At 39.7% G+C, this 26,184-nt stretch overlaps 1 protein-coding gene across 2 annotated transcripts; it reads right to left on the reverse strand.

Moving 5' to 3' along the window:
- On the reverse strand, positions 1 to 23,985 carry TARS3 (threonyl-tRNA synthetase 3). Of its 2 annotated transcripts, XM_044980796.1 has the most exons (19): positions 23,654 to 23,985; positions 21,917 to 22,009; positions 20,321 to 20,511; positions 19,248 to 19,371; positions 17,833 to 17,954; positions 16,149 to 16,266; positions 15,394 to 15,458; positions 13,733 to 13,811; positions 12,136 to 12,282; positions 10,259 to 10,357; positions 9,613 to 9,779; positions 8,792 to 8,954; positions 7,905 to 8,042; positions 5,619 to 5,696; positions 5,410 to 5,510; positions 4,024 to 4,128; positions 2,248 to 2,320; positions 1,554 to 1,668; positions 1 to 1,159 (listed from the first exon to the last, which is right to left on the reverse strand). In XM_044980796.1, the coding sequence occupies exons 1-19, from the start codon at positions 23,906 to 23,908 to the stop codon at positions 1,011 to 1,013; spliced, it is 2,382 nt and encodes a 793-aa protein (XP_044836731.1). In that variant the 5' UTR covers positions 23,909 to 23,985; the 3' UTR covers positions 1 to 1,010. The 2 variants fall into 2 exon arrangements, with proteins under 2 accessions (XP_044836731.1, XP_044836732.1); XM_044980797.1 differs by lacking the exon at positions 10,259 to 10,357.
- Between the last annotated feature and the right edge of the window lie 2,199 nt (positions 23,986 to 26,184).

A 26,184-nucleotide genomic window follows, 5' to 3' on the forward strand; every position in this document is an offset into this window, starting at 1 on the left:
TTGTATTGAAGATTTATTCAACTGCCAGGAACAGTAAACTTTTTTATCTAATTACAAAATGGAGCCATTAAAAGTACAAATTTAGATTCAACATACACCTAGGCTGATGTTTCCAATAAACTGTGTTGTAGAGATAAAATAATTAAGGAAATTTACATGCAACAGATTTTTCAACATATTTTTCTAGTGCCCATATTCCAAACAAAGCAGAAACACCACAATGCATTCTATGGAGGGGTTGGTTGTTTTTTGTTTTGTTTTTTAAGTCTTTTAAAAGTGAATTTAGTACTTGTGAAAGGAGCCAAGTTTACAGCACTGTAAATGGAGGTTTTCCATATATTCAAAGAACAAGAACCCTACAGCCAACAACCTACATTGCTTAGACAGTATAATTCAACCTATCTCTAGGTGGTCACCTTTGAAATAAGTGGTTATTCAGTCTTAATGCCCATTCAGTGCCTGTCTTTGCTGCTGAGACTTACAATAGTACCAACACGTGTGTGGCCTGTAGACATTAGTCCAGTAGGAACTAGACATGCCCAAACAAAAATATTTGAGAAAACTGATATCAAAACAAATATATGAGGAGCATTTTAATTTTATCTACAAGCTACCAAGTTTCTGATGCCAGACAAGTAAGTTACATAGCTACTTTTGACTAACTGATTAAGTTTTTTTTAGCAGTAGCAGCAAGTACACTTTCCAGTGTTTTTCTCTTGATCACTTTAATAGAGCTCCAGCTTTATTTATATAGCAGAAACAATACATTTTGTAGCATAGATGTAGGTTTATTTTCTAAATGGAATTTTCCAGTTGCTATGGATTCATGTAATTGCTTGAGGAGTCCAAGGTTTGCATCTGTCTTTAACACTATCCCAAAAGCACCCACATCAGCTCCATTTTTGTGCATTAATTCAAAGACCTTGCAAATAAGCACAACAGTATTAGAGAGAGGAGGAAAAATAATCAGCTTCATTTAGAGTTAACATGGCTCCCAGTTAGCAGCCATTTCAGAATTCTTCCTCTGCATATAAAGCATGTGATTTCTTCAGTTTCTTTAGTTTTTCAATGGCAGATGTTATCAAAATCTCTCCATGAATCTTATTGTCTCTTGTTCGCACATTGACAGCATTATTTGCTTTTTCCTTTTCTCCAACCACTGCAAGAGGAATATTGCAGAAAGACATTAATGGATCTGCAGCAAGCTTGTAACTTTTGAAAAGTAAATAACTACTAGAGAAAAATTCATTGGGACCAATGCTGGTCACCACTCCATCCCCATATCTTAGTCCTTTCCACACATTCAAGAAGGTATGCCCTACCATTTAAACATAAAACTATTTTAAACTCATACCTATTCTTTTACTCTTTTTTTTTTAATATGTGAAAAGAAACTCTGCTTTAACTAATTTGCTAAAAATCTATTTGATCTCCTGCTTACATTATGAAATTTAAAATAAAATCAAATTCTATGCCAGCATTTGACGTTTATAACCAAAATTTAAAAAAGAAAACCACTTTTACAATGATCAGAAACCTAAATACACAATTACCTAAAATAAAATTATACTGTGCAAGCTGTGCATTTCTTATTTTCTTGTTTAATGTGCAGCTGTGATCTAGATCAACATCAGCCATAAATCCTGCTTCAAAAAATTCATGGCAAACCTAAAAGAAAGTTAAAGTTTCATTAATATTACAGTGTGTGTATATATATTACAGTGTGTATGTATATATACACACACACACACACACACACATATATCACCAGAGATCATGACACTGATTGTGCAAAGCATTTAAGTATGCATAAATATGCTCTTGCGAGGAGTTCCATTGAAATCATAGAGACTATTCAATTGAGAAAATTATACAAAAATTTATGTACTTGGCAGGATTGGGTCAAATTTATTCGGTTAGCTTAACAGACATCTTTATAATAAAACACTGATTACAATATACAAGATGGCTACTCTGTTTTTTTTTTAAATTAGAGAATTACTGAAGCCTAAGCAGCAAGAAAGCCCAAAAGAATGATTTTTTTTATTTTGTTTAGGAATTACATGTCCCCATGATTCATGACAATTTTAGAAAGTAATAAAGACTACAACAATAATGCTTTCATCTCAGTCAAGCATGTCTATATTTCCTAAGAGTTACATGTTTCTGTTCTAGGATGGAATTATAGGTTATCCAATAGATAAAATAAAAATTTATTTCTAGTTTTTAAAGGAAGTCTACTCTTACCTGCTGAGCATATTTTTCACAAGTAGGCCCCACAGGGACAACCATGACCTGGCGAGGAGAGAGCCAGAAAGGCCTGGCAAATGTAACAAAATAAAAATTATATAAAAAAATATGTTGTATATACACATACACAAAACCCACACCTTCCATTCATACCAATGTTTATATGCCCTAAGAGTAGCTGAATAATTTTCAAAAATATTTAATTTTAAAATTTAATTAGACATCTAGGCTAAGGCATGATCTTTATCCTGCTCAATTCACCTAGAACAGCAGTTCCTGAGGCCCCTGGGGGGCTGCGAGAAGGTTTCAAGGGGTCTGCCAAGCAGGGCCAGAGTCAGACTTGCTGGGGCCCAGTGCGAAAGCCAAAGCCCCACCGCATGGGACTGAAGCCTAGGGCCCCAAGCCCCACTTCCTGGGGCTGAAGCCAAAGCCTGAGCAATTGCCCTGATTGCTACCCCGTAAGGCCAGCCCTGGCTTACATATGCAGAAAAACAGTTGTTGAGGCAAAGCTGGGCCACGGCGGTTTTATAGCACGTTGGTGGGGCCTCAGAAAGAAAAAGGTTGAGAACCCTGACCTAGAACGTAATATATTAATGAATAATTTTGGAGCTGGGTTAAATAAACAGAAGCCCTGAAATTTACTGTTAAAACTAAAATAAATGTCATGAATTCAATCCACCTCTGTTGTGGCTAATTGTCTCCAAATAGTGGATGAACTTTGGACACTGCAGAATATTATATGCACCGCTGTTCCTTAGAACAATAGAAAAAAATATGGAAAGAGGTTACTAGTTTAAGTTTAAATTTACTTTCGTGTTAATGTTGTTAAAAAAAGAGAAAACGTTACCATATAATAATCAACATTTTCAGGTTGCTTTGAAGTCAGTTCATATTAGGGTGTAAAGGGAAATCACTTGTAGGTATTGTTCTCTGAAGGAAATATTCTAGTGCCACCACCACCCTTGGGTTTTGCACTCTTGCTTGTGACTTCAGTACCCAACTAGCTTAGATAAAAGTCTGGAATCCCTTGAATGAGCTCAGGATACAAACCCACAGGGCATGAAGATATATACACAACTTTGATCTCTTGTTCCTTTCCAAGTTGGTTTCATAACTAGACTGCATTTTAATTTTTCACACATGATCCATTTTACTTTATTTTATACTTTTAAAATAATAGGTGGACTGTGTGTTCATGAGTGAGATCTGTTCCCTTTCTGCCCCCCCTCCATTCAATGGTACTTCTTTATCATCAGTTCATGAAGACGTTATCTTTCAGATATTAATCATGAATAAGGGAGCAGCTTTCACTATTTATATATGTTAAGACTCTCTAATTTATGGATCTATATATGTACAACAGCCATATAAGTATAAAAAATGAATCTGCAAGCTAAATAATGAAGGGTGAATAAAATGTATTCTGCGAACATTTAAACTGCCATATTAATAATATGGTCTTACTGTACTAGTTTTATTATAATCTTGTAAAACTGAATTTCTAATCTTTTATTTTAGTCTACAATTATGTTGTTTGAGTTTGTCTACTGTATACAGTACTCTTAATATTTTAAATATGAACCAGTATATTAATGATTTTATGGCACTCAGGCCTTAATGAGACATTCCACCTTTTGGTTGTTTTGCCTGTGCTACTTTTGCTAAGAGTCTTGGTGAATTATTTTGCATTATGATGTGTTAGCTATTAGGAAGTTTCTGTATTTTCTAGCTATGTGCTTAATTGTTTCTTAGTACTGTACATGTGTCACATACCATTTTCCTCCATAATTTTCTGCTAGAATAGCTATCATTCTCTCCACTGAGCCCAAAATAGCTCTATGAATGATCACTGGCCTTTTCTTATCATCACTATCCTTACTGCAAAGAAAGAAAAACAGAAAGAAAGAAGATTAAGACATTTACCTTAATCAGCGCACATATAAGCTTACTGTCATTTTTCCATCTTCTATTTTGCTTTTTATATAAATAAAATATTAAATATTAGCAAGTTATTAATGGCATGAAATCCAACAGCTTTAACTCCAAATTTACTGTGACATACTGACATTCAGGAAATAATTGATGGCTAAATCAGTTTGAAATAATCCTGCCTACATATAATGAGAAGTGGGCACAAAAGAAAACCCTGGTTTTGTAAACCACTGTGAACTTGGATTCAGATTCCAACTCTATGACTCAGGTCCACATCTATATATCTTCATCTATGATATACTTCTTTCCACTCATTTTTACTGACATTTACATTAAAATATTATCTTCATTAGGATCTCCCCTGTTCCTACTGCTTATTTCCCATCTGAAACTTCAATCTTTTGGTTTCTGTGATGATTATCATGCTGTGAAAAATAAACAATTGGGACTTCAGATGACAAATAAGTAGCAAGAGCAGATCAAATCCAAAACAAAGATCCTGCTTTTTTATTAAAAAAAGTCAGGGGAGAGAAATTACAATCAAATGTGGCAAACCAGAAAAACAGAAAACTAATGGAAGTACTTGTCCAAGGACAACATGACTATCACAAATTTGTACAAGAAAGTGTTCTTCTCTCAAGTTGGAAACCAGAAATGGTATTTCCCTTCTCCAAAAGAACTGTTCATGTATGATTTATGCACCTCCATCAAGGATAACCAGGCTGATCTGATCTTTACTTTAAAATTGTGACTGTGTCAAGAACACAATCCTGCAAGGTGCTGATAGTTTAAAGTGTAAACTTAATGTGTTCAGTGGAGGCATCGGACTATAGTGATTGATTAGTGTGTCTGTCCCAAATAAGTTTCCTCAAAGGCTACCCAAGGTCAGATGCACTCAGTTCTCTTCAGGAAGAGCAGACCAGACAGACAAGTTATCAATTTTTTCTGCTCATTTACATTTACAATGAAACTGAGCAGCTGAACACACTAATAAATTAGGGGGAAAATCCTCCGCTCAGAGCCCAGTCCAAGTACTTATTTCCACTGCTGGGGATCTCTTGCCCCACTAATGCACCTAGGCATTTAGTGGTAGGTCAGCAGCTTGTCCAAAGGCCAGTAAATAATTAAACTACTTTTGGTTAACTCATTTTTAATGGGAGCTACAAACAGTGAAAGTAAAAAAATTATCTGTCATATAGTTGACAGATTAAGAATTCAAGCACTTACCCAACATAAGTAAGATTAAATCTGATTGGTAGCTGGAAGTCAAGTTGGATGGTAGCACACTGATGGTACCTGCCAATAGCATCTTTGATTTTAATATCAATCTGCAAAGGAAATGCCTTAGTTACTATATACGGGTTTTTTGGTTACTCTATTATGCACCCACAAAGCTGCATTAGAGCTTCATTGCAGAACTGCACCGATTTACTAACCTTAGGACCATAAAATGCTCCATCTCCTGGATTCAACTTCCATGGCTCTCCAAAGTCATTCAAACTGTTTTGTAATTGCTAATTATAAAAATCAAAAAGAAGAAGTTTAAACGTTACAGTTTTTTTAAAAAATTGTATTTCTTTAACAAAGTCCTACCAAAGCTGCCCATGAAGGGGAAGGTGAGGGAAAGAACTGTACTTCAAAGATTAAGTCATACAAAGTAAGAAAATGGGTAGGACTGACTCAAATATCTTAGCAATATAAAGAGTTTTGAACTAATACAGCTGAAAAAACATACCGTATATCCTCGATCGTAAGCCGGTTTGTTTATAAGCTGACCCTCCCCCAATATGGATAAGTAAAAATGGAATTTTTTTATAACCCGTTCATAAGACGACCCTATAATTCAGGGGTCAGCAAACTTTGGCTCCCGGGCCACCTGGATAAGCCACTGGTGAGCCGAGATGGTTTGTTTACCTCGAGCGTCCGCAGGCACGGAGGTAAACCTAAGTAAACAAAGTGTCCCGGTGCACCAACTGCTTATCCTGACAGACCGGGACAGCAACTGGTGGGGAAATTTTTTTTGGCGGGGAGAGAAGCTGGGGGTCAGGGGAGTAACCCATGTGACCACCTCCCACATGACCCGACCCCAACCCTAGCCCGGGACCCCCACACTCTCCCCATCCCATCCTTTCCCACCTTATCTGGGGAGGGCCAGGGGAGGATGGCTCTGGCCTGGCTGGAGCTGCTCTGGCAGGCTGGGCAGCGTGGCTGCAGCCTGCTCCGGCAGGCCAGACCGGGCGGCGTGGCCGCAGCATATTTCAGCAGGCTGGGCGGCGTGGCTGCAGCGTGCGCCAGCGCCTGGGCGCGCGGCCACAGCCTGGTCGGGGGGGTGGGGCTGAGCGGTATGGCTGCAGCCTGCCTGCCCCGGAGCTGCAGCTGCAGCTGCTTTGGAGGTTGCGGGGAGAGCAGCATGGCCAGAAGCAGAGAGATTCTGGCCCTGCCTCTTCCCTTCTGGCTCTGCTGCCTCTCCTTGCTCCCTCTGTTGGAGGTGGGGCTGTGTCCCACCTCTCCCTCTCTATACCCGTTCATAAGCCGACCCACGTCTCTGGTGCTTCCCTTTTTTACTAAAAAAATTTGGCTTATGAACGAGTATATACGGCAATTACTTTAAATCTTGGCTTTTGGATATATAGAGTGAGTGGAGAGCAACAAAAAGAAATTTCTGTTAGAAAGTCAGTTCAAGCTATGGGTATGTACAAGAAACTATATGAATCAGGAGATTTATTTTGTCAGTGCTTTACATCTATCACGTACAGATTTTAGAGCCCAGTCCTACAAAAAAAAACAACCCTCCTATTCATGTAAGTAATCTCACTCACTTCAGCATGACTGAAGGTTTGCAAGACTGGACATTAGACAGTTGCATGTTTCACAGATTGCAGGGCCAGACAGGACTATTGTGATCATCTAGTCTGAACTCCTGTATAATATAAGCCACAGAACTTGCCCTGAAATAATTCTTAGAGCATATATTTTAGAAAAACATCCAATCTTGGTTTCAAAATTGGCTGTGGAAAATCCACCATGACCCTTTATAAATTCTTCCAATGGTTAATTACTTACTTTAAAAAATATTATGCCTTATTTCCAGCCTGAATTTATCTAGCTTCAACTTCCAGCCATTGGATCGTATTATGCCTTTCTCTGCTAGACTGAAGAACACGTTATTTAACGTTTTCCCCATGTAGATACTTGAAGACTGTAACCAAGTCACTCCTTAACCTCCTCTTCAAACTAAACAAATTGAGCTCCATGAGTCTCTAAATCAGTGATGGGCAACCTTCGGCCCACAGGCCGCAGATTGCCCACCACTGCTCTAAAGGATTAGAAAACATGCTTTAAATATTCTTATGGCTCTTCTCTGAACATGCTCCAATTTTTCATTATCTTCCTTAAAGTGTGGGTACCACACAGGACACAGTATCCCAGCAGTAGTCACACCAGTGCTAAAGATAGAGGCAAAACAACCTCTCTACTCCTACTCAAGATTCTTCTGTTTATGCATCCCAGGATGACATTAACTCTTTTGGGAGTGCATGTTCAGCTGATTATCCACCATGACCTCCAAGTCTTTTTCAGATTCACTGCTTCCTAGGAAAGAGTCCCATATCCTGTAAGTATGGCCTACATTCTTTGTTCTGAGATAGTTACATTTACATTTAGCCATATTAAAATGCATTAAATTTCTGTGAATGGAAGTATTAAGTACCTTCCTGCGTTACCTTTTCTGCGTGGTCCCAGATCTCTACTTCTCCTAGGAAGTTTTCAGGTCTTGTAGAAAGATGCAATTGAAAGGTAAAACCAAACACTGCATAAACTGACTTCAAAAAGTTCAGACAGCCTTTCATTTCTTCCTCAATCTGAAATTTAAGCAACACAAATCAACTGACAAACAGAACATCAAAATGCTGCCACAGAGAACTGTTTGATCATTACTATTGTTTTATCACTGTAATCAGGCTTGCTTTATTTTTTCTGAATCAGAAGCATGTTTTGTAGGCCTGGGATTTTGAGACCAGGTTCTACCACTCTCTCTCACACAGTATTAATTTACTCCCCACTGAAATCTTTGGGATCACTCATGGAATAAAATACTACTCAGCATAGCTAAGTGGAGAACATCGCCATGATATACCACCTTTTTAACTGGTATACCACTTTTCATGATATATTACTTTTTTCCTGGTTATTTGATCTCTTCGGACTCTGTCATTATTGCTTCAATATCCTTGAGTCAAGATACATAAAAGTAAGATCCTGTATAGGATTTTTTCCTGTAGATATACAACTCCAGGTCGGCCTACTCAATAACCCCCAGTCAGTAACATCTCAAATACCTATTGTTCTCCTTTGCAAATAAACATTTATGCCCTAAAAGGAAAACTTAATAAAACATCAGGGTATTATGCTGTTGGCGATTTCTGATGTTAGACACTAAGCATGATAGGATACTGACTTAAGCAATTATATAGAAATCTAAGACATACTGAATCCTAGATGAATTAGAAGGATGCAACCTAGCAACAGGGATGAAACAAAAGCAACAAATGATGCACTTAAGCTACACAATAACATGCCAAGAGAAGATAAAGGCTGAAAAGTTCTTCACCTGTTCCATTGTGCAAAAGATGTGTGCATCATCCTGTTGGAAACGCCTGACTCGAGTCAAACCACTCAAAGTCCCTGAGAGTTCATTTCTATGAAGAACCCCAAAGTCTGCAAGTCTAATAGGCATTTCCCTCCATGAGCGCGGGCGATGAGCGAACATCAAGCTAGAAGAGACAAAGTATATTTAGGCAGGAAAAACTTATACCCAACAGTCTTTAGCTTCTTTTACATGCTAATATCTTCCACAAGGCCCAAGATAAAAGATTCATTTTGAACTAAATCAGCTTAGGCCAGTCAAAGAAAAAACCAAGATAAATAGGTTATCAGTTACATAACACTTTTCAAGAATCTACCACTAAGTCTCTCCACACCCCTGAAAGGTAGGCAAGTATAGCAACCATTATACAGATGGTGAAAATGAGCCACAGAAAAAAGTGACTTGACAAAGACCACAGAGCCAAGTCCCTGTTGGAGCCAAAGTTAAAAACTCAGTGGTTTCCAGCACCCTGTCCTACTCTCTAGCCATGAGTTCATCCCATCTCTATCCAATGTAAATTTTAAACAAACTGCAAAAAAACCCAAGATATTTGCAAATTATATCTTTTTTTCCCCTAAACATGTATTTAATAAACAGGAGCAGAACTGTACTCACGCTCTCTAAAGATGCCTTGGGACAGGCGCTGAGTACAGCTGATTGCCCTATAAGGGTTATCTACTGTATAGGTTTTACTATAATATAGTAATGCACTGAAGTTAATATAATTTCCCTGAGCCTCAAAACATTACCTTCACAAATAGGAAAACAGGAAAGATAATACAAACCAATGTCCTGGACAGTTCATGGGCTTAAGGGCAAATGTTTCCTTCTCAACATCAAATGAGAACATGTTTTCACTGTAGTGCTGCCAGTGACCTGATGCTTCCCAGAGTTTACTGTTGTAGATGTTAGGTGATACTACTTCAGTAAAATTACGCCTGTGATATTCCTCCTAGAAAATAAATCCAAAAGGTGATGCAGCAAAAAAAAAAAAAAAAAGTTACAGAGTGTGTGTTTTACGTAGAGTAAAAGCCTGATCCTGCAATCCTTACTTACAATAGATCTTTACTGGAGTCAATGGGAATCACACGTGTAAGGGTTAGATGACTGAGATCAAGTTATAAATGCACTGTGGTTTAATAATTAGCAAAAAAAATTAAGGTCAAATTCTTCCTGAAGTTATCCCATACAACCTCACTAAAGTTTCAGTATATCTGTACACAAATATATACACAGAGCACATATTTTTTTGTGGGGGAGTGCCTTAATGCAATAGTTGGATCAATAAGAATAATAGAAATGTAGGGCTGGAAGGGACCTCAAAAATGTGTCATCTGAGCTAAGGCCAGTCTGAAAAAAGCAACACATCTTCAAGAGAAAGGAAAGATGTTTAATTATGTTGATTAGAAATTTTAAGACATGCCCACTTACTCGTATAAAATCCATGAGTGTGTTATAAAGAAAGGCACCTTTGGGGAGGAAAAAACAGCTTCCTGGACTAAGATCATGAAAGAAGAAAAGTTCTTGCTCCTGTACAAATAAATGTAGAATTCAGTAAGCCCACTTAAATTGTATTCATTAATGTTTTTTCCAGTTCAAATCACTATTTTTAAATTGAGAGCGTTAAGACTCCTTGTTAGAGACAGTGAATGATATTTTTAGAATGCAGCAATAAGAACTACAGAGGAGAACAAGATTAAAAATGTTGAGAAAATAATTTACCAGTAATTCTGATTTTCAGAAGGCATGTGACACTAGAGACCCATCTCCAAATGTGTGACTGACTAATCTCACATTTCCTCAAAAATCTGAGCCTTTAAAATACTCCTACCCACTAGTGCACGGAAAAAGTCATTTGGCAGGCAGACACCACTCACTGGTGAGATGGTTTAATGGCCCAGGATTTTGAGCAAGTAGAAACTTTGTCAAAGCCCTGTGCTAAGAATGTGGACATAAGAGTGGGGATCTAGTACTTTACATTTTCTTTGGAGAACCTCTGTTAGTATCCTATGTATCATGTTACACCAGTTCATCCATTTTTAACTGGGAAAGAAACAAATGTAAATACATATTGAACAAAAAAAATCATACTTCATATTAAGATTCAGTTTATAAAGGGTTAATAAGTGACCAAGATGTTGTAATGCTTGGTTACTTTATTGTTATAGAGTCCAACAAGTCAATATGTGGCTCATATAGTTATAACAACTTCTACTGATGTGCTTATAACCATCTGTAACACACATAGGACTCATTCCTGGAACATACTTACGACAACTACTGATCTTTTATTAACCCCTTTAAACCTTTATAAATGGAATCCTAATATGAAATGTGATCAAACATAGATCATGTTTATTATCTGTACAATTCTCACTAGTGTATTAGGTTCCTAACATAGCTAGTCAGGTCCGTGCCTTCAGTTTACAGGCTAGAATTTACGCAAGGTTCAGTACAAACAAGAGAGGAGAGAGTCTGCTTGGGCAAGGTGTATATAGGCATAAACAGGATTTATGGAGACTCAGTGTGTGTATACTTCTCAGTAAACAAGTTTCAGATTAATATATTAATGAGTTCAATTATTTGTAGCACATATGTGCATCTAAGTCATCAAATAGTTGCTTCACATTTTATTTTCTGATTTATATTTTAGATACTAGGAGATTAATCTGTCATCTGGGAGATTCAGAGAACAGGGCTCTTGTCAGTTGTAATCCCATTGCTGATTCAGGAAGTAAGCAGGCAACAGAAAACTGGAGGGATGATATGGCAAGAGAAGAAATGATTTCTGAGATTAAAATAATTATGTATGTATAGCCTAGCTAGAAGGCAGCCACAGGTGGGTATGTGGGGAGGGGATAGAGGAGGGTTTGAACACTAAGGAGAAAGAACAATTATTTAGGGTGGTCCAAGGGAGAATAAATAGGAGTAACAGGATTAAATTACGCAAAGGAAGATTTAAGATGAATATCAGGAAACAAAAAACAAGACCCATTAGACCATGGAATAGTTATAAAGGAAGTAGTGGAAGAAAATCACCATTAGACAACCCATGTGGAATAGAGGGATAGACTAAGTGGCCTGACTAGTCATCTCTAATTCCTACATTTTTATGATGAAGAATGCATAATATCTGCAATGGCAAAGTCAGTCTCTTAGTTTTGTTAATGGGTCACCCAACTAATTTTAGCCATCATTTGGGGGTGGCTAATAGTACTCAGTTTTCAGAGGGTCTTTTGAGGAGAAAGAAATATATTTTGGATTATCACCAGGACAACGTCCTTTAAAAGTAATAAGAATATCATTACCTTTCCAATTTTCCTATGATCCCGATTTCTGGCTTCCTCTTGGAATTTTTCCCATTCCTTCATCATTTTGTTATCAGGGAAGGATATTCCATAGATTCTCTGCAATGTTTCCATGTCAGCCTTTCCCTCCCAATATGTAGAAGAATTCTGATGTTAAAAAAAAATAACATTTTTTAAAAACAGTATTATACAAACAGCTGCAGGGGAAGAATAAATGCTAATGCAATCCAATTACCGTATCTCACTGCTTCTTGGGAAAAGAATTGACAAGTCATCCAATATTGGTTTAAAAGACAAAGATACTTGCAGTTAAATGTATGCACTGCTTTTTTGTTGGAATAGTAACACAGCATGCATAAAAATAAATACTTGTTCTAATCATGCATTTGTTGTACTTGGCCACGTTATTTTAACTTGTATCATGTCATTACATTACAGATGAACGTAAACTTCACAACATGATGCAGTAAGACAGTAGAAAACAGAAGAAAACATAAAAATAACTCGTTTTCAAAGTCAAATACAGATACTGTTTTGAGGATTGAACACTTAATCTGAATATTTAAATACAACAGCACCACAGATCTCAAGCACAAAGTTAACTGAACAAAAGGATGCTGAATGTTCAAAGGAGATCAAGGACTCCGACCGCCCAACCAAATTAACCAATTAATGGTTGCCAGTAACTTATATTACCTAATTACCAGAAGCATCTGCACAAGTTAATTCTGGTTCTTTTGTGCAGAATGTCACTTTAAAGAAGCAGTACTTTCAGGTACAGAAAGCTAAGCCAGCATTAGTCATGTAAGCCCCATGCTTTGAGGGGCCTGGAAACATGAAAGATTCTCGGTTTTCATTTAGAAAAATAAATTTCTTGACTGTCTCCTTGAAAAGATAGCCTTGAAAACATAAAAAGATATAAACAGATGCTTGTCACTGATTTTTTCCTACAGGTTACACATTATTTACAGTCCCCTTCAAGCCACCCAGGGCAAACATTCCAGGTTTGGAAAAAATATAACTATAGGTCCTGTGGTCACCCACTCTACAGGGATCTTGTGGTGTGCAAGGGAGACAAGCTCAACAGTGTGCTCAGATGCACATGTGTCAGTTTCAGCGGCTCAGCTGGCCAGCAGTTGGCCAAGTTAATGGGATCTAAAAATAAAGAAAAGACAGAGCAAAACATTGTTTTCTGTACCAATAAACATGGATGTTCCCTTACTTTGCGAACAAATGGCTACACTAATAATCTATAAAAATAAATTGATCCTGTTCATTTACACCACTACAGAGCTGAGCGCAATCAGGATGGACAAGAGTCAGTTAATTTTTGGGGGGCAGGGGGGACAGAAGGAGGGTAATCAGTAATTTTATTTAGGGTGAGCGTAGGGGGGAAACGTTAAGGATGGCTTTGATGGTGTGACAATCAAGAAAAAAAAAAGGACATAGTAGACTCCAGTCTCTGGCATTTCGGGGGACGGGGAGGGGGAAAAAGGGGGGAAACCAAAAACCAAAACCCTCTAACACACACATCAGTATAATTCAATCTTGTCCCTGCTCTAGTTAGCTTTGAAAGCTTATCAATTTCTACTCTTACCTTAAAAATCTTAAAGGCTTTAATTTTTCCAGTGTGTCTCACATGTGGGCCCCTGCAGAGATCAATCAATGGACCACACCTACAACAAAATAATTCAGACATAAACCATATTATTCCTAAAATTTTACAACACTTTAAAATATAATCAGTAATAATGTACAAGAAAAATTATGGTGACTAGCACAGATTTACTAATACAATAATTATACGTAAGTGGTCAGAAATTTATGAGGTGTGTTTTACATGCAATTGTGCAGCATGAATTTCTCAGTAATTTCTCTAGTCTCAGAACTATACTAGGACCCAGTACTGCAAAGTGCTTTTCACTTGAGTCAGAGGGCGCGGACTCTTGGGCAATACTCAGCACCTACCCTCAACTACCTAATGATGCCATCTAGGACAGTGGTTCTAAACCAGGGGTACTCATACCCCTGGGGGTACGCAGAGATCTTCCAGGAGGTACATCAGCTCATCTAGATATTTGCCTCGTTTTACAACAGGCTACCTAGAAGCAGTAGTGAAGTCAGTACAAACTAAAATTTCATACAATCACTTGTTTATATTGCTCTATGTACTTAAATTTTAGTGTATAGTACAATATTTATATTCCAATTGATTTATTTTTACAATTCTATGGTAAAAATGAGAAAGTAAGCAATTTCTCAGTAATAGTGTGCTGTGAAACTTGTATTTTTATGTCTGATTTTGTAAGCAAGTAGTTTTTAAGTGAGCTGAATCTTGAAGGTACACAAGACCAATCAGACTCCTGAAAGGGGTACAGTAGTCTGGAAAGATTGAGAGCCACTGACCTAGGACTCTCCCACGAAAGCTGGTCAGGAAGTTTTCATCTAAACAAAATTGACAAAAAAAGATTTTGCCATTTTTCAGCCAACTTTGCCTTCCACAACCCCAGCTGGACAGGATCGGGGCGGCTCTAGACATTTCGCCGCCCCAAGCACGGTGGCATGCCGCGGGAGGCGCTCTGCCGGTCGCCGGTCCCGCGGCTCCGGTGGACCTCCCGCAGGCGTGCCTGCAGGAGGTCCACCGGAGCCGCCTGCCGCCCTCCCGGCGACTGGCAGAGCGCCCCCCGCAGCATGCCGCCCCAAGCACACGCTTGGTGTGCTGGGGTCTGAAGCCGCCCCTGGACAGGATTCAGATCCAACACCATGCTAGCAGTTAATGTTACTGATAGTGGGTTAAAATTCCACTTGTGACTATTTGTTTTATTCTTCTCCCTCAGATGGGAGGCCATTATTACAAGGGTGGGCATGCTCCCCTTGTCTACCAATGAAGACAGGAGGTAATTCTGAGAAGCATGTGTCATGCACCTGAAGACAAGATACAATTATGCACAAACACCAACTGCAAATCTAGGCCTCAATCCTGCTTATGTGCTTAACTTTAAGCATTGACTTCAGTGGGACTATTCATGTGCTTAAAGTTAAGTATGTGCGCAAGTATCTGTAGGATCAGAGCCCTAGTTAAAAAAAAAAAAGGGAACCTTCACAAAGTCTGGGATGTTAGTTTAATAAACGTACAGAAAATAATTTCTTCCTTCAATTTAGATGAAATCTTCCCAAATTACTACTTTCCGATTATAAAAGTACAGTGTATAGTTATTTAAGCAATGAAATAATATATGTATTCCTGTATATTTTTACCTGTATACTGTGGTAGTCGGCGTGTTAACTTTCTCATTCAGGATACGACATTTAAACTTATTATACTATATGGGGGAGAAAAAACAGATATCTGGAACTAGAACTTCATTAACTACAATGACATTCTAGTATAATGGTAGCACTCATATTTGTGTCATTAGAAGGCACTAAAACTACTAAAGCAGTGGTTCTCAAACTTTTGTACTGTGACCCCTTTCACATAGCAAGCCTCTGAGTGTGACACCCCGCCCCCCATATATAAAAAAAGTGTTTTTAATTTATTTCACACTGTTAGAAATGCTGGAGGCAAAGCAGGGTTTGGGGTGGAGGCTGACAGCTTGCAACCCCCCATGTAATAACCTCATGACCCCTTGAGGAGTCCCGACCCCCAATTTGAGAACCCCTGTACTAAAGACTGACATAATCACACATAGCAGAGAAAGCCTGACACTCCTTCCAGAAGAAGACAGTGTTATAAAACATACAGGGAAGACGGGACAATCAGACAGATATAGCTAATCTGTCTGGGTGTATGCTGATTATGTGTAGTGTCTTTCCATCATGTACCTCAAAGTGCTTTTACAAAATATTAAAAACATAATACTACCAAGAGACTGGTAATTAATACCCATTGTACAGATGGACAAAGAAAAAGTAGTAAATCATAATATTATCCAAATGAATTAAAATTCTATTTTAAAAATCATTTTTACATGCTCATTTCTCCAAGTTTTATAGTAGCTTCAAAGAATTACCTTAAACATATCTAATAGGATCTCCTTACTGACTTCTAATCTTTCAAAAGTCTGCTTCTCTTTTATGATATTTTTACACGTGTTCTCCAATGTAGGAAATTCTGTACTAGATACGCCTCTAAACAAAAAAATTAGAGAAACGTTACTATACTTTTAAATAACAAAAAAGTTTACTAGCACAATTTATTACCCTCAAATGCCATAGGGAAACCATATTCATTTACTTCCTTTTCTGTAAGGAGAGTGAACTCCTTTGATTTAATCACTACAATGGTTCCTTTAGTTTAATACAACTATGCATTCAGGCCCCCGTCCTGCAAACAAATGCTTAACTTTATTATTGTTAGAAGTCCCATTGAAATCAATGGGCTACTCGCTATAGTAGTTAAACACATGCATAAATGTTGCACGATTGGGGACTCAAAAGAATATATACTGTTATATAATTGTCCTATTTACTTTTACTGATCCCATCTTCATGGCACCTGAGTGCATTAGGATAAGTCTACACGGGGATAAAAGCCTCATGTCATGGACACAGCTGGCATGGGTCAGCTGGCTCAGGCTGTGGTGCTGAAAAATTGCTGTGTAGATGTTCGTGCTCAGGCTGGAGCCCAAGCTCTGAGACCCTCCCCCTCACAGGGTCCCAGAGCCCAAATGTCTACACTACAATTTCTCAGGCCCAAGAGACCTAAGCACCTGACGTTTAGTCAGGCTTTAAAAAATAATAATAATAATAATCACGCTTAACTCAAACTCCTGTCAAATTCATAGAAGAAGAGTTTTCTCTGCAAAAGATTCAACACTATCCCCCTTTCAGATGAGGACTGAGAAAACAGACACTTCAGTTCTTCCAACTTTTAGAGACACTTCAGGAAAGAATAGGGGAGACAACTTGATATTCATGACATTTCCAAAGTTAAACAAACCAAAGAGAAACAAACATTTAGGCCAACTTTACATATAAGGAACTAGAAAGGCACAAGCAAAAAAAAATATTCTTCTTTACTATTGACTTTTAACAACACATGGGCCAGCACTGAAAAGCTACATGTGGCCCAAGTCAGCTGAAGAGACATCCTATTAGCCGATTTCAGTTCTCAGTTTTGCCTGGCTATATATACACACAGCGGAGAGCTAGAAAGCAGACGGAACGATATAACTACAAACAATGATTAGACAAAGGGTAAACACCTAAGTCACTTGGGAGCAGAAGTCCCATTTTCAAACGTAACATAAGAGATAAAGTTTAATTGAAAGTCATTGAAGACTTAAGTCCCATTTTCAAAAGTGACAGACATTTGAGGTCCTATGCGCCTAAAGAATGAGGAGTACTTGTGGCACTTTTTGCTGACACAGACTAACATGACTACCACTCTGAAACCTTATGTGCCTAAGTGACTTAGACACCTTTCAAAATTTTATCCCAAAGTTCTACTTTCTTCCACAAAACATTCAGTAACTGTAAGTCTTAAGGAGAAGTCTGATAGGAATAAACTTCAGAAATAACTATTTCTTCCAAAAATTGCCATGAAGAGAAGACTAACCTGTCAGTTTTAAATAAAAAAAAATGGATCCACTTTACTTTCTTTTTAATATGCAGGTAAAAACCTGATTCAGCATAACTAAGCCTTAAGTACTGAAGTCAAAACCAAAATGTTTACAGACATCTGTGACATTTTACCTGTCTTCAATGTACATATCATAATAAAATCCATTCTCAATAGGTGGCCCATAGCACAAACAGCCTCCATAATAACTTTCCATGGCCTCTCCAAGGATGTGAGCACTTGAATGCCAGTAAACCTATAAATGAATAATAAGTCAGAAAAGCAGGTCACAGGACAATGACTTCTTGGTGTTACATAATTTTTAAAAAAGCAAGGCATTTCTATTGAAGAAAAGTGTTGAAATGAAGCCACGATATTTAAATTCTAAGCCGGAAATGCTGTTTCTGTCTTTATTTCTTCTGTGTTAGATGATTAATGTAGATTCGAATAACTGTATCTGATAAATGCTGGTTCAACAACATGATGGTAGCTGTACCATTGTGGCCCTGTTTTATTCTAATTTGCTTAGTGATTAGACCTCTGGTGTGATTCAGCCACAACAATTTTGTGTTTTGTTCATTTATAAATAGGCTGATTTCTGGCCAGCTAAACTTTAATTTATACCCAAATAATGATCACATACACAGCAGTCTGACTATTATAAATGCCATTATGCACATTATCTGAGGACATTTGATAGAGACACTTATACAATGACAAGTTTTTTAGCTTTTGAACTGCTTTGAATTTAGGCTTCAATCCTACAAAGACTTATTCACTGACTTACCTTTATGAACTGTGATTAGTCCTATATGGTAATCAATGAGACTATTCACAGTGCATAAAGTTAAGCACATTCTTAAATCTTTGCAGAATTGGGGCCTTCAGCCTCTACCCCACAATAACTTAGGTACATAACTTTATGCACACACATAGTTCCACTGAGATACACCTGCCTGCCTGAAGTTACTGAAGTTACTGCCTGAAGTTACTGAAGTGTTGCAGGCTCAGGCAGGCATATTTTATTCACAGATCAAATTCTGTATAAGGATGAGATTTCTGTATAAGATGCCCCACATGTTAACACATTTAGGACCTGATCTTTTGAGATGTTGAGCCACCTTACTACCACTGTTCTCCCACTCTCAACCCTTAGATGCTTCATCCACAACATATATTAGAAACATTTTTAAAACACCATGCTGCTTTTAACTTAACATACAAATCTAGGTCGTTTTTGTTTTGTTTTCAGTCAACTTCTATACATTAGCTAAAAAAAGGGAGAAAGAAAGGAATCCAAAAATTTGTGTTTATCCATAAATTCCCTTTTGAAATAGCACATATATCAAATACGCCTGGTCAAGTGACAAATAATTGTCACTTGACTAATCATTTAACAATTTTGTTGTATACAATATATTGAACTATACCGAGGACTACTAATGTTCAGGATTTTTATTAAAAAAGAAAATCAAGATAATAAAAGGGAGATTTCTTTTCAAGATATTAGTTTCTTTAATCAAGTAAAATCAAGAGACAGTTTACTTACTGCCTGAGCTTCTTCATTATCAAATGTAAGCAGCTCCAGTGAACAATCTCCCTCCAATGGACGATCCAGATCCCACAATTCACCATTCACTCTGGCTATTACTGCATTATCAGCCAGTCCTCGACTAACAAATAAAAGTAATAACATGCGTATCAAAGGCATTTGAGGCCAGATTTTTAAAAGGCATTTAGGTGCCGAGGTGTTCCTGAAAATCCAACTAGACGCTTGTCTACATTTTTAGGCACCTGAATAACCTTCAAAATCTGGCCCTTTGCCCTCTATAGACTTTTAAAACATTTTCAAACTCGGTTCACTTTTGAGTTACAGACTCTAAACCAGGGGTTGGCAACCTTTCAGAAGTGGTGTGCCGAGTCTTCATTTATTCACTCTAATTTAAGGTTTCTCATGCCAGTAATACATTTTAATGTTTTTAGATGGTCTCTTTCTATAAGTCTATAATATATAACTAAACTATTGTTGTATGTAAAGTAAATAAGGTTTTTAAAATGTTTAAGAAGCTTCATTTAAAATTAAATTAAATTGCAGATCTCCCTGGAGCGGTGGCCAGGACCCGGGCAGCGTGAGTGCCACTGAAAATCAGCTTGCGTGCCGCCTTCGGCACACGTGCCATAGGTTGTCTACCCCTGCTCTAAACCATATGATGACTTACTCTCTCCTGAAGGAAAGATTTGGAGGTTAAGGGAGGATGAGAACTCTGCTTACTGAATAATAATCCCATATTCTATCGTTATTTAGGATTGAATTTCAAGTCAGAGTTAATTGCTGACAGTTTCATTGGATTTTAAAGCTAGAAGAAACCATTATGATCATCTTGTCTGACCTTCTGTAAAACAAAGGCCAAAGAACCACACCCAGTGATTTCTGCATTAAGTCCACCTGTATCAATGCTTCCACAATGAAAGCAAGGCAAAGCAAATATTAAAAAAAAAAAAAAAAAAAAGTCAATCATCCACTCAGTGACCCTATATCATCAACTAACTCCAAAGGAGGGGGGAGAGGAAAAAATAAACAAAACCACCATTTATTAAAACACATTTACACCTTCAGTTTACCTAATTCCTGCAGCCAACTGATATGGTGTTGTTTTCCAAGATTCCCCTTCAATGACTTTACCATCAGCCAGAATCACTTTTATAGGCTTGCTCTGGTTGGCTGCTCTGTAAGCAAGCAAGGCATCATGTTCTTTTTTCAGTGTTTCATAAAGCTTCAGCCTGTCGTCTATGAAGCTTGGCTCACACTGCAGCTGCAAGAATCACACACAGCAGTCACAAAGCTATTTTTTAAAAAGAGAACACAAATGGCAGGTTAATTTACTATGTGTTTATAAAACATCTGATCTTGGTTAGTATCTCCAGGTGCTTCTAAAATATAAATAAATACGTACGTACATTCATAAACACTTCCAACCCCCAAAGTGTCAGGTTGTAATAACTATCATGGCCATTTTCAAGTTTGTTACACAGATTAATATTGAAATATTCTAAAATCCAATCCTCACCAGGGCTATCCTGGAGGGGTGGGGAGTCTCTGTCAGCACTCCCACTAAGCATTCCCCTGTATTCTTGCTCACCAAATACCACTCCCGCACAATATCACTCACAGCTGCTGAAATCCCCTTACCACACCTATAGCTGATGAAACTTTTCTGACTCTTGGTCAATATTGACAAGAATATGCATTTCAACCGTTATCTTGAAAATAACAGCTTTGCACATGCTTAAATTTATACACTGTAAGCAATACTACTGAATTCAATGGGACTAGTGCAGGGGTGGGCAAACTTTTTGGCCTGAGGGCCACATCTGGGTGGGGAAATTGTATGCAGGGCCGGGGCAGGGGGTTGGGTGCAGGTGGGAGCATGGGGTGTGGGAGGGGGTGTGGTGTGCAGGAAGGAGCTCAGGACAGAGGGTTGGGGTACAGGAGGGGTGCAGGGTACAGCAAGGGGCTCAGGGCAGGAGGTTGAGGGTGTAGGGTACAGGAGGGGTTCAGGGTGCAGCCCGGCACCACTTACCTCGAGCAGCTCTGGGATGGCAGTGGCACACAGAAGGGCTAAGGCAGGCTCCTTGCCTGCCCTGACCCCACACCACTCCCAGAAATGGCCAGCATGTCCAGCAGTGGCTCCAAGGGGTGGGGCGGGGTGGGGCAGGCGGCTCTGTTGCGCGCTACCCTTGCCTGTGGGTACCACCCCCGAAGTTCCCATTGGCCGCGGTTCCCTGTTCCCAGCCAATGTGAGCTGCTGGGGGGCAGTGCCTGCAGGCGAGGGCAGCGCACAGAACCTTCTGCCTCCCCACCCCTAGGAGCCAGCCGCTTCCAGGAATGGCGCAGGGCCAGGGCAGGCAGGGAGCCTGCCTTAGCCTCACGGTGCCACAGGACTGGCAATCCTGATGGGCGGGATCCGGCCTCTGGGCTGTAGTTTGCCCTCCCCTAGACTAGTGAGTGTGTAAAATTAAGAATGCGTGCAAGTCTTAGCCATTGCTAGAATTCTCCCTCCCCTGAGCCAGCACCAGCCGCTGCAGAAGTCATGAAGGTCATAGAATCCGTGACAGACTCGCAGCCTTACTTATGAGGCACAAGGTGTGACAAAGGGGAGGACCAGCTCTGAACCTAGCTAAAACTCTTCTTTTGTGTACTATAAAATATCTGCTTACCTCATTCCTAAGCCCATTCACAACTCCATTTTCTTTTTTCTTCTCCTTTTTATTCTTATTTTGGGCACCAGTCAGGCCTGCATTGGAAGTATTCTTTAAAAAAATTAAAAAAAAGAAGTTATACCACTATGTTTACTGGGACATTTAGATAGATATACAACAATGAAAGAATATTCAGAAAAAGGACATTGTCTTTCAACTTCTTCTGATAGGATACACCCCATGTCTTCTTTAGCCCAACATCAGACTCTTAGAAACAAATAAATAAAAACTCCGGTGCCTGTCTATACAATGTTCTGGATGTATGTCCACTGGTCCAGGAAAATAACAGGCACAGTGTCCAAGAGATAGAATCTTTCCAAATCCTCTGGAATTTTCTCACTGCTACAACATATCAACAAAATCCTCCCCAGAAAAAGACTGGAGAACAAAAAAGTCGGAAGAGCAACAAAATCAGGCTTTGGTGAGAGAACAAAAGAAACCAGTTCCACACTCAGACCACAATGAAAACAAGCTGACTATAGAGAGGTATTGTGGTCCAGAATATAGGGTAATGGACTTACACTCAGGACAAGGGTTTTATTTCCAGTTCTTCTACTGACTTGCTGTGTGACCTTGAGCTAGTCATTTCACCTCCCTGCAGCTAGTTTCCCTCCCACCCTCTAGTTTGTTTTAGATTGTAAACCCTTTGGGAATGAGCATAGTCTATTACTACATGTTTGGACAGCAAAGCTCTGATGTCAGCTGAGGCCTCTGGACATCTAATATGATCACTTAATCATAAAGAGAGAAGGATATCAATGAGGTAACTAAGTTGTAACCCATTTAAGGCTCTATATTTCAATTCCATCTGGAAATTCATTGAGAGCTAGTACAGCTATTTGAGCTTCTGTGAAATCTGCTCTCTGCAACAACACAAATGGATTGCTACTGTCATTGCTGAAGTTTGAGAGATTGTAAAGAATAAGTGCATGAAAAACATGTTGCAATAACGTAGTCTCAAAATCACAGAAATGTGAATCACTATGGCAAGGTCCTTATCCTATAATTGGCAACTACTGCTACCTGAGGATGTAGAATCATGCAGGGCAGCCAATAGGACATACAAGTTGTGAACCTGAACAAAAGGCAGGTAAACTCTCCTTATGGATACAGCTTGTATCAACATCTGCCACTACTTCTAGTATGTTTCTCCAACCTACTAAATAACCCCCGTTCTACCTGGATTGAGTAGCAGACAGTTTGCCCTAATCCTTGCTGAACAAGGATACCTAGCACCTGTCTAGCGCCTCACGTTTTCAAAGCACAGAACAAGCCACAATCACTACGCAAATATTAGTTCATTTAAAAAAAAAAGGAAGAAGTTCCTGGCACCAACCCATGTTCAATGCAGGCTCAGGGAGCTACTCTCCAGCTCCACATAATGGCCACGCCAGCATTTCAGCACTTGTCAAAAGAAAACGTTGAAATCGCTTGGGGGGACCTAGTGACCCAAACTAAAACAAGGGAAATTTTAAAGAGTCTTGGGGGACTGAGTGATAGTTGCTGGTGTTCATGTCACTGAGCCCCCACAGCTGCCAGGCCGCCCACTACAGATGGACGACCGCAAGCCCGCCTGCCCCACGGCCGCCAGGCCCATCGGTTCCACGCGCCACATGCCAGGCAGGCCCCTGCCCGGCACCCAGGGCTAAGCACGGGGCTGGCTCGGGGTCTGCCTCCCCCCCACCCGCGCGCTACCTTCCCGCCTCCTGCGGGGCCCGGCCGCCGCGGCTCCCCGCGGCCCAGCTCAGCTGTCAGGCTGCGCCGGAGGTGCAGGAGCCGGTAGCGCAGCTTCTCGTTCTCCGCCCTCAGCCTGTGCAGCTCCGGGCTGCAGCTTCCCGGGCCGCGCTCCGGCTCCGGCTCCTTCAGGCGGCCGATCTCGGCTGTTAAACAGCGGATCTCCTCCTCCTGCCGGGCCAAGCGCAAGGTGATGGCTTCTGCGGCGGCTGCCATCTTCCCCCGGCCCGGCCCGCCCCGGATCCGCGCGGCGGCGCTGGGAGCTTCGGGAGCTCCCGCCGATCAGCTCCCTCCTCCCCAGTCCCTGCCAGATTGGCTGGGCTGGGACTGCAGCAGCTCCTGGGGCTCGTCTCTGCCAGGTGCACAGGGGAACACTGCCACCGTGCCCCGCACAATCCCGCCTCCCACAAACCCAGCCTTTAGAGACCTCGGCTAAATCTCAGGCTTTCCATGGTTGGGGCTGACCATAAATTATTTAACCATTAAGAGGAGGAGGGGGCTTAATTTCTTTATTTTGCTTTTTGTTTCAGTGCTACAAGGGGATGGGTAGGTCTTGAAAATCACCAAAAAATGTGTTATGTAATTTATGGACAGCCGAGAGGGGGGTTCCCTTTCTTTTCCTTGCAGAAAAAAACCTTGCAAATGCTAAAGACTGGCCCTGAAAGTGCATGGAGTGGCTTTCATTGAAGACCACACAGTCTGCATCACAGCCATCAATCACTCATTTTGGGGGTTAAGGGAACCCAGCACAAAATGTGGTTGTGGGGATGGTGTCACCAAGACTGTGGCTGATGGTAGCAAGGCCACCACAGACTCTTGTCAAATGTGTAAAGTAAACAAAGGATTAGAAACGAGATCAATTATTATTTAGTTACAGGAACATTGAGTGTTAGTTTTAACAACAATAAGTAGAAAATTACCATATCCTTTTTGTGCTAGAAAGGATTAAGCTTGAAATGGAAAGTTGTCATACCACCTGGAGGGTATTATGCAGTGCCACGTTTCGTGTTAATATACAGTGACAGACATGCACCATACTTGCAGAGATCGAGAAAGAGAATACAGCCAAGCTACATTCCAGTAGCATCTGTACTAGATTTACTTTACAAATTATTTTTTGTTGTTACCTGAATTATCCTAAAACCTGTCATAGTTAATCACTGACATATTACCTATGTGCTTCAAGGTCTCCCTCTCTAAAATTGTCAGTAATACCTACCTAATTTGTGGTGGAATTATTAATTAGCTAATATTTAAAGCTGCCAGAATGCACACAAGCAACTCTTGTGGCTGAGGGACTGGCATCCCTCGCATTTCAGCTTATCTGGAAAATTGTTCCTTGAAAAGCTTTCTCCTGGCTGTTATGGGAGGCTGGACTGGTGATGGAATGAAGATCCCATGCCTCACTTCTATATCAAATGTCTCAGTTATAGAATCATAGAATCATAGAATATCAGGGTTGGAAGGGACCTCAGGAGATCATCTAGTCCGACCCCCTGCTCAAAGCAGGACCAATCTCCAGACGGATTTTTACCCCAGTTCATAAAGGTTCCCCAAAGAATCATCTCACTGACTCAAAATGCTAAGTCTGTCACTGTGTATAGTGGCATGATCTTAACTGACAAGTTAAGTTTATGTTTGTGGGGAGGGAAGTAAAAGGCAAAGGACACATGGATTAACATCCAAACTGACCCCTTTCTTGAGATTTCCTTTACTGTTAACTTAAATAACAATCTGAATCCTTCCTGCAACGTCAGACCTCACTCACTTAGGACATAAACAAGGCTCCATCATTCATCTGTCTTTGGCTGCTCATCACGTGGCCTCTATGTTGTGAAGTCCCATAAGATTTCTCTCTCTAAGTGGTGTTTGACGGAGGGATTCTTCTGGTCAGCCCCTCTGTGCATTTTTCTAGCTGCCCAGTAGCGCATCTGCCATGGCAGATGCTCTGGCTTCATTCTTAACATATGTCCCTAATATTACCATTTTCTTTTCTGGCTAACCTTAGAGATAAGGAGTGGTTGAACTCTCTGATGAACTTCAGCATTACTTATACATTCATTCCATATAAAACATACTATTTTGCCTTCAAAGGCATTTAGGCATCAGTCTACCTTTAGGATTTCCAACTTTCACATCCGTATGTCAAGATGGAAACAACATTTGAGTAGAAGATTCATAGTTTGTTGATTGTAGATGACCAAATCTAGTTTAATCTGGTAAATACAATTACCACCTTGTCAGTTTATGACATTATTTCTCTCTGAACATCCCCATTGCTTTGACCATTACTGCAATTTACTTGGTACCGAAATTGTCTCACTTCTTGTATGCCTGTACCCTCTAAAATAACATTTGAGTTGGGAATTAGCAGGGGTCCTCATCAGATTTCTCTCTCATAACTAATTATTGATCACATCTTTTTTGTGATGCTGGGATAGTCTTTCAATCTTTACTTACATGTTGGTTGAGATGTCACTTAGATAAGCTAT

The sequence above is a fragment of the Mauremys mutica genome, chromosome 11 (assembly GCF_020497125.1).
Source record: "Mauremys mutica isolate MM-2020 ecotype Southern chromosome 11, ASM2049712v1, whole genome shotgun sequence".
NCBI lineage: Eukaryota > Metazoa > Chordata > Testudines > Geoemydidae > Mauremys > Mauremys mutica.